General features: G+C 35.4%; 2 protein-coding genes across 3 annotated transcripts in view; one reads left to right on the top strand and one right to left on the bottom strand.

Annotated features, from left to right (window-relative positions):
- The window catches only part of LOC109710215, a 10393-nt gene extending 7750 nt beyond the window's left edge, over window positions 1–2643 (top strand). The window contains exon 4 of the mRNA XM_020232700.1: window positions 2230–2643. Within this exon, the coding sequence (XP_020088289.1) occupies window positions 2230–2341 (112 nt within the window). The 3' untranslated portion in view covers window positions 2342–2643. The remainder of the gene's footprint in view (window positions 1–2229) is intronic.
- On the bottom strand, window positions 4812–8690 carry LOC109710602 (protein CHUP1, chloroplastic). Of its 2 annotated transcripts, none has more exons than XM_020233315.1 (4): window positions 8466–8690; window positions 8278–8354; window positions 6924–7697; window positions 4812–5874 (listed from the first exon to the last, which is right to left on the bottom strand). In XM_020233315.1, the coding sequence occupies exons 1-4, from the start codon at window positions 8623–8625 to the stop codon at window positions 5029–5031; spliced, it is 1857 nt and encodes a 618-aa protein (XP_020088904.1). In that variant the 5' UTR covers window positions 8626–8690; the 3' UTR covers window positions 4812–5028. The 2 variants fall into 2 exon arrangements, with proteins under 2 accessions (XP_020088904.1, XP_020088905.1); XM_020233316.1 differs by having other exon boundaries at window positions 8278–8351.

Genomic DNA, 8906 nt, shown 5'->3' with positions numbered 1-8906 from the left:
ATAAAATTTATTTTCTAGGTACTCCAAATACTCTAGATCAAGTTTAACGGAGCCGATCGACGATTCGAAAGTCGCAACATCGAAAACGAGCTGGAAGCACGGAAGGCTCCGTACTTCCGATAGCATAGTAGCCTCACTCTCTCTCTCTCCCTCTTTCTCTCTCTCTCTCTCTCTCTCTCTCTCTCTCTATATATATATATATATAGAGTCCGGCTACTATACTATTAATAGCACGAATTATCCTTTTGATCATTTTCACCCGTTAGATCATACTATTCAACCAACCATCCACTCAACCCTAGAGGGCCCACATCATTCTAACCGCACATCTCTTAATCCAATGGTCAAAAACTTGGTAGCACCAATTACTTGGTACTATTAATAGCATAGTAGCCTAGTTCTATATATAGAGTTCGGCTATTATGCTATTACTAGCACGAAGAACTTGGTGCTACCAACTTTTCTGCAGTTAGATCTACTTTTTTTATCATTTTCACCCGTTGTATCATACTATTCAACCAACCATCCATTTAACCCTAGGGAGTCTATATCATCCTAATCGCACATCTCTAAATCCAACGGTCAAATAAATTTATATTTATATTTATATATAGTCCTAATAAATTTATATTTATATATATAGCTCTTTTTTTTGTCACACAAGTGTCACGTTGGTAGTTTTAAATTAAACACGATGATTAAATTACTGTGTTCATATTCACACTTTAGTCTTTTTCTTAATTTAGGAACAATAAAAAATATAAAAAATATACGGTGATTGAATTACAGTATTTAACTTAAAAAACGTCATCTAGCCACTCACGAGGCAAGAAAACTGGGGGCTAAATATTAAAAAAGCCCTTTAATTTAATATGTCGTATAAGGACCTGTTTGAAAACTCAGAAAAATAAAATAAAGTTTAAGAATACGGTAGATATAACATTACTTTTGATTAATTTACTTTGTGTAGAAGGTGCTTGATTTTCTTCTAATTTTGTCGTAAAGCTGATGATGAGTAGTAATAAGAAAGAGCTTTAATTTCTTTTTTGTTTTACTCTAAAATTATAAGAAAAGATGGGTTAAATGCTGTATTTTGTAACTTCAAAATTTGTTTCATAAACACATTTTGTATTATATATAATATAAAAAAAATTGAGTATTTCAAAAACTCTGGATTAATATGTTGCCAAACAGGTCCTATATAACACTTCGATTGGTACAGTGTTTGATTTTATTTTTTTTAAATAATAATTTTATATAATTTGGTGTGTGGGAGAATTATTTATTTATTTTTGGTTACAATTGACTAGCTTATAATATATTAGGATAAGTCTATAGGTTTTTGAAAGCAAAAAGAAATTGCTTAAATTTTTATTATTCGTTGTCAATAAAACTCTTTAAATGAAATAATTGTAAACAAAATACAGTGTAGGTTCACAACTTTTGATGTACAAGATTTTATTTAATAAAAAAAACAAAATACTAAATGAGGCCTAAATTATTATTATTTTAAATAAAAGTTTGTATATACTTTATTTATTAATATAGTTTGAATATATTATATACTTTTTTGCCAAAAAACAAAAAAAGAGCAGAGTCTCGTGCGAAAAATATAAAGGAAAACATAAAAGACACCTGAGATTTAGATTTATGATATTAAAATATCATGGAAATCGTTTAAATTACTCCCTCATTAGCCAAATTGCTCCCACGAGAATCACGGAAAATCCTTCAAATTTATGCACTGTTGAGAATAAATTTAAGCAAGAGGAGTACGATGATTAATTGTGTGCTTATAATTTAAATGGGTCTAGAAAAAAAATGATACATTCTATTGCTTAGGTAGGATCTGGGATTCAACGTCGGTGCCGANGCAATCTTTTTCTTTAGACTTTAATATTTTTTAGATTTTAATATCTAAGAGTACACAATAATTTCTTGAATAAAATTAACAAAACTAATACACGGTAGGAGATACCGACCGTCTCTAGAGCAAGTGGCAAAGGGCTCGGTGGTTGGTACCCGAGACTCAAGTTCGAATCCTAGTTGATTCACATTTTCAGCTAAATTTATTTCTCAATGAAATAAACGAAACGGGTAGCGTGCTACGTATCTCTCAAAAAAAAAAATACACGGTAGGAGATCATGAGCTCTCTAGCGAGATGCATTGTTGGAAAGCTTTTCACTGAAATTTTTTCCATGTTGATTGATGATGATGATGTTGAATAGAAAAAAGCGCGGAACATGCGGCGTGATTGATGTTCATATATTCCATGGTAGCAAATTGGAGCAGTTCCTTATCAACCGTTCCTGCATACGTGACATTATCGAGATGCTTTAGCTTGTCCAATTTAAACACAACATCTTATTCCGAATGCAATACAATAAAGATAATTAAACACCAACATTTTTTTTTTTAATTTTTTCGCTCTGGAAAACAAAAACTCATCAATATCAATATTGTGTAAATTAAGTTAGTTTTAATATTAATAGAAGAAGAAAGATGATTAGCTAATCAGGGTTGCTAACTGAGTAGCTCATTATGGTAGGGAAAAAGAGGAGAAAAAAATGACAATAGTAAGCTTGCTATATGGCTCTTCTTCATGACTTCAAAGAAAAAAAAAAATAGTTACTTTAGTTCGTAAGTTCGGTGGATATATATTACAATTTTGTCGATGAAGCAAATATATGTTACTGTCACTACTTAATACAGTTGGTTAAGATTCCAATTGCCAACCGAGAGGTTGAAAATTTGTTCTTTCGTATGTGCTCTTATCAAAATGGGCGATTTTTAATAAAAAGTAATCTTTTCAACCTCGGGTTGTGGGTGATTAAAGATTAAAACCAATCTAATCATAGTTTTTTTTTAAAAAAAAATTGAGAGTAATCTAAGCATAGATTTGTTCTGGATTTTCCTGAGATCATCTGAATTTGCTGTTTTTGGCAAAAATCTAGGTTCGAGCTCTTATTACAGTGTTCCCAAACGTGTAAGAATAACTGTGAAAGAGAACCCTGTACATGTAATTGCTCTTGTGATTGTTGTCGGCAACCGACGAAAAAGAACTTCTTAGATCTTTCCAACAATTACTTAAGTAATTTATTACCTTTCCATTTTAGGTTATCAAGTTGATAATATTTTACAAGGTTTAATTTGTGTTAAATTTATTTACACACATGCCCCCTAGACTCTCTGACAATTTCATATTAGTCCTTCCCACATGGCTCGTATCATCAACTTGGGCTTCTCTCACTACTGTATCCTCATCCTTCCTCCATGTGGCTTTATTTGTTAATAATAAGGCTTAACATAAATGAAATTGATGAGAGATGGGAGTCTTCTAATGTTCTTATTTTCCAATAAGTTATAAAAATAGAATAAGAAAAGCTATTGCTAGTGCAATTTGTCAGTATTCAAACTCGAATTTAAAATTCTGTAAAAGCTGCGAAACAATATACACCGTATGAAGACCTACGAGCATTTTTAAAGTAAAAAATGGCCAAACTTAGGAGAAAATTTTCCACCAATCATGCTTCTCATAATTGGAACATCTTAACAATTGTTAGATGTACGACTATGTTTTTTTGCTCAAAAAAAATGCATGCATTCACTACAATATTATGAGAAGATCTAACTTAGGATCTATGAACATGGTTTTGCTCCAATCATAAGTGTAGATTACTTAAACAGGACTACACGCAGGTTCTATTAGAATATTCATAAACAGATCTATGTAGATTGATAGTTAAATTAAATAATTTTAATAATTGATTACCAATTGAACGAAAATTTACTTGTTTTATCACCTACCACCCTTTCCCTTTTCTTGCTTTCTATTGAAAGGAACCACTTACCAGCCTCAGGAAACCTATTAGCCGCTGAAAAGAAATCCTGCTGTTAATAAGAAAATACGCGGCGCCGTAGTTTCATGCTACATATATAGAAGGGATTAAAAGTCAGTAAGATGTTAATCTTACATAAGAAAGGCATTAATGGTGAGTGATAGCTACTCCAGAATAACTTTTAAGTATAATAATATGGTATGATATATCTAATTAGTTTGATTTGCTATCTAATATATGGATTGTAGTGAAGGATTATAAAATTTATTTAGTTGAAATATGCGGATTACTGATCCCATATGTATGAGAGTCCATGAAATGAACTACACCAAAACAGAGAGCTCATGAAAAAAGTGTAGAATAGTAACTAGAACAATTCTTTCTGCCATTGTAAATTATGCATAATACCAGATCTTTGAGGGCAAACTAAGAATGCACCGTTATGACAATAATTGAATTCAAATTAGTAGTATAAGTAGTTGTATTTGCAAATTTGGGGCAGAAATTTAAAATTCACCTTTCATTTCGTGTTCTGCATGTTTATGCTCTTAATTGCCATAGTTTGATTCATCAGAACTAAAGGAAATTATCATAGTTTTTTTTTTTTTTTTTTTTTTTTTTTTTTTTTTTTTGAGAGGTAGGAAGCACGCTACCCGTTTCGTTTATTTCATTTAGAAATAAACTTAGCTGAAAATGTAAATCAACTAGGATTCGAACTTGGGTCTCGGGTACTAACCACCAAGCCTTTTACCACTTGCTCTAAGGACGGTCGGTGGAAATTATAATAGTTAGCAAGGTAGAAGATGTACCAGTAAATAAGTAAACATAGACAGATAAAAAAATAAAAAGAAGAAACACACACACACACACACACACACACACAAAAGCAACTCCTACATACCCTACAGCTTCATGGAAGTTGAAGCAAAAGGGATCGCAAATTAGATTGGGCGAGTGTAAAGAGATGGCACTTCATACCAAGCTCATATCATATTCTTCATTAATAATTTACAGAGCCTTTACAAAATTTATAGTCTTAATATGACACTATTCAACATCTACTGTATTAGTAGATTGTTTGCATCTATAATTTCTGTGTGCCATCAAATACCGGCAAGAAAATAAACAGCCAGTGTGATGGGGTGTACTAACAAGGTGGAACAAATGTTTCTACTATAAAACGAAAAATCAGCAACCACTAAATGATGCCGATCTCCTGTTTAACTTTGGAGGCGCTCTTGACCTCTTCAAAGCATCAGCAAACTTTTTCAGTTCAACCCGCTCAGTTCTCTCGATTTCATCACTATCAAGCCGATTATTATGGCCGAAACCATTTGAGCTTCCCTCTCTAGAGACCATGTTAGTGTATGTATAGGGTTTTCCAACTTCACCCACAGTAGTTCCCCTAATTCTTTGGATATCTAAAGAATGCCTCGCGTTATTCTGCGATGCTGATTCCTCAGTCATGGACGAACAGAAGCTATCTCTTCCGCCAACCTCGTCGATAGAACAGCTAGAAATAGATATCCTCTTCTCGGAATTGCTGCAGCTCGATGGAGATCGATCAACCAATGAAACCTTCGAATTATGTGTATGGGTCTCTTTCCCCAGAATAAGCTTCTTGAGCTTTCTGAAAAGCTTCGATTTGCTTGAATGGCTATGTTTTGTAGTGGAGGAGAGATCGGTCAAAGTATCATCAGATTCTCCTGTGGATGCTTGCGAAGATGAATATTCCGAATCGAATTCTATGAGACTTGAGCTTTTATCCTCAGCACCAGGATTAGCATATTCAAGTATAAGCTGTTTAGCCTTCTCTTCTGATCTAGGGCTTAAGGTCTTGCTTAGATCTCTGGCAGCTGTCTTTCCAGGGGGAGGTTGGTAGTTCCTTAGTTCGTAGCGGAGGCAAGCGTTAACCCATTTGAGATAGACCAGCTCCTCAACATCAGCACACCTATCCAATCGGAGTTGCTCGATATCTTTTGTCAACTTCTCATTCGCTTGTCTCAATTGGTCAAGCTCCTCTAATGCTTCATCCTGCAAATGTGTTACGTCGTTAAGCAAATGTGTTACACTGTTAAGATCACTTTTAATGAACTTTAACATACACGTGTGCGCACACACATACACTCACAGAGAGAGAGAGAGAGAGAGAGAGAGAGAGAGAGAGAGGAATTCAGAGAAATAAAACAGTAGTTAGTGTTGGATTCAAGGAAACAGCAGATCATAATTGTCAACAATAAGAAAAATGATACAGGCATCAGGACACATGTAAATATTAATAGTTTGAGAAGGGAAAATTGCAAAATCGGTCCCTGAACTTCTAATTAAATTTTAAGTTACCAACCTATAAATTTAAGCATTTAACTGACCGAACTTGCATAAATTTAAGCATCTGACCCATCGAACTATACAAGTTTTGCTGTAATGCTTTCTATCAAAACCTGCCTGTGGGACTAACAGTTATGCCAGCATATCTGCCAATATGTCGTACTTTATGGGCACTAATAAGTTAGCATAAAATGTTTGTCCTTTCACCAGTTAGAGAGTTATCTTTCTACATAACAAAGTAAATATTCATACGAAATCTTACTTTTTGTTCATTGTCTGATTTCAAAAGAGAATAAAGGATGGCTGCGGCCGTCAAGCGTACAGTATGCCAATCACTTTGGCATTTGTTACTTTTGATGTTTCTAAGGGAAAGACCACAATGGAAACCACAGTATATGTTTGGAAATGCTTAAATTTACAGGTCTAAGAACTAAAATGAAACTTACAAAGAGTACATGGATTACTAATTAATAGCATTACTCCTTCGGAAAGATTTGGGACAAATCCAATTTCACAGAGACAAGAATTACTAATACTTATCTTTTCGGTCTGGATGAAATGAGAATTCCTAATAACAGAAAGCAACAAGAGACAGCTCCAATAACTGAAAAAATCAATTATCTAGAATCCAATTAATACTTTATATGGGCCTCTCTTATGATTTCTTCCTCTAAGTGTAGGTGTTATTTTTAACATTTTACCTAAGTATGCATTTAAGAAAGTCACAATCTAATCCCAGAAAGTTTGACAATTACCTCTCGCCCCCCATGAGAAGAAGAAGAGGCATGCATCTGCACCGACTCCAACTTTCTCATCAACTCCACATTCTCCTCTTCCAGCCTCATATTCATCACTTCAAGCTCTTCCATCTTCTTCAAACCCTTCAACTTCTCCTCAGCGTCTATTTCATCTCTCCCAACATGTTGCTCCCTATATTGCAACATGCTGATCCTCTGATGAAGCAAAGCTATTTTCTCCTTCGCTTGCTCTCCCTCTGCCATCAACCTCTTCTTGAGAAGCTTAATTTTAGTTCTCGCAGCCTCCAGCTCATCCATGGCTCTTGAATAATCCGAAACCTGAGCTTTAAGTCTCTTATTCTCAGACTGTAATGACTCGATCTTCAAAGAGTATAACTTAGCCTCTACAGTATTAATCTTTAACTGGCTCTCAAGCTCTCTCACTGCAGCCTCTTGCTCTTGCATGCCATAGTATTCAAGTAGTTGGTTCTCGAGACTTCTCTCTCTTTCCTGCAACGACCAAACCAAGTTTCTAAGTTGCGCAATCTCTTGCTCCATAAGGGTTTCCTCTTTGAGTTCCAATTTCTTTGGAGTAGGTGTAGTAGTTTCCGAGTCTTTTCCCGTTGCCTCAAACTCTTTCATTACCAGATCATTGAATTCTGGTAAGAGGAATCCCTCTTCATCGCCAGAACTCTTACTAGTTGGAGATAAACCCAATAGAATGGTGGTGGTGGTTGTCGTGGTGGTAGTGGTAGTGGAGGTGCCATTAATGATCTTCGCCATAGCTTCTTCCTGCGGTAAAACAAGAATCCAGTTCACAACCAATTTAAATGTTGCTCAATTTACCAAAAAAACAAAAACCCTCCCATACCAGAAAAATTAAATAAAAAGGTTAAAACCACAAACACCTGTTGACTTTTTAACGGTGGTAATTTTGCATACCGACTTTAATTGATGCAAAATTATGAACTAGCCTACACGACATTTCAATTTAGCCCACAATGCTCGATAAGTTTAAAAAGAACTCGTTAACTATCCTCTAAGTCAACCACTCATTCGATGACGCTTTTTAAGCTTTATGGGCCAAATTTAGTTATTTGTACCAACCAAAATTAGGAACATTAGATGATTAGTTAGTTTTATGCACCAAAATGAAACCTCTATTTTAACCCCCTCTTTCAATGAGATGGAGAGAAGCACCAAATTAAGCTTCGTTGACAAAATTGCAATGAAAAAAAAAACCTTACTTGATTTATTTTTGGAACAAATAAAGTTACTGAATGAAATTGCAATTACAAAAAAAAGTTAGTAAAAACTTGTGATTTTAAGCCGAAACAAGGATGGATTGTAAAGAGGGTTTCGAAATTCTTACATTCTTAAGGACACCGAGCTCTTCTTTGAGACCACCGCCATTAGTGGGCCTTCCGCCGCTCTCCATCTCCTCACCTGCTGTCATGAACAAGGAAAACCACAGATCACAAATCATCTCCACATGTACTACTACTACTACTACTACTACTACGCCCGTCACATGTTCGACTTTATGTCTAAGAGAATCACCTGCAGAAGAAGAACCGATCTGGGGGCGACGCCGCGGCCGCGAGCGTAGCTGGGAGACGACGAACCCGGCGAAGGAGAGCGCGAGGGCGACGCCTAGCTTGAGGAGAAGGGGATTCACCTCCTTCCTCCCTCCTCTCGCCACCATCTCCATCCTTCCCATACCCTAAAAACCCCAGCTCAAGCGCACAACCCGATCGAAACCCACGTACCCATTTCCCCTCTCTAATCGATTCAACCAAAATTACAAAAAAAAAAAAAAAAAAAAAAAAAAAAAAAAAAAAAAAAAAAGGAGAATCGGAGAAGAAGAAGAGGGAATTGGGGGAGAGTGGTGTTTCCTTTTGGGACTCTGCAACTAAATTCTATTTGCTTAAGCGTGATGAGGATTTTGGATGGATATGAGGAGAGGGGACGAGCATGGGTGCCGCTCCGCCATTTCCTCCG

Source organism: Ananas comosus, linkage group 5 (genome assembly GCF_001540865.1).
Source record: "Ananas comosus cultivar F153 linkage group 5, ASM154086v1, whole genome shotgun sequence".
NCBI classification, from domain to species: domain Eukaryota; kingdom Viridiplantae; phylum Streptophyta; class Magnoliopsida; order Poales; family Bromeliaceae; genus Ananas; species Ananas comosus.
The sequence above is the reverse complement of the archived record's forward strand: the minus strand, read 5'-3'. Positions and strand labels throughout refer to the sequence as shown.

What these genes read in the sequence shown, in the direction of transcription:
- LOC109710602 (XM_020233315.1), bottom strand. Translation starts at nt 8,625, where the DNA reads ATGGGAAGGATGGAGATGGTGGCGAGAGGAGGGAGGAAGGAGGTGAAT. An exon ending in GATCGGTTCTTCTTCTGCAG is followed by an intron (nt 8,355 to 8,465) that starts GTGATTCTCTTA and finishes TGTTCATGACAG; the next exon opens with CAGGTGAGGAGATGGAGAGC. An exon ending in CTTCTCATGGGGGGCGAGAG is followed by an intron (nt 5,875 to 6,923) that starts GTAATTGTCAAA and finishes ACACATTTGCAG; the next exon opens with GATGAAGCATTAGAGGAGCT.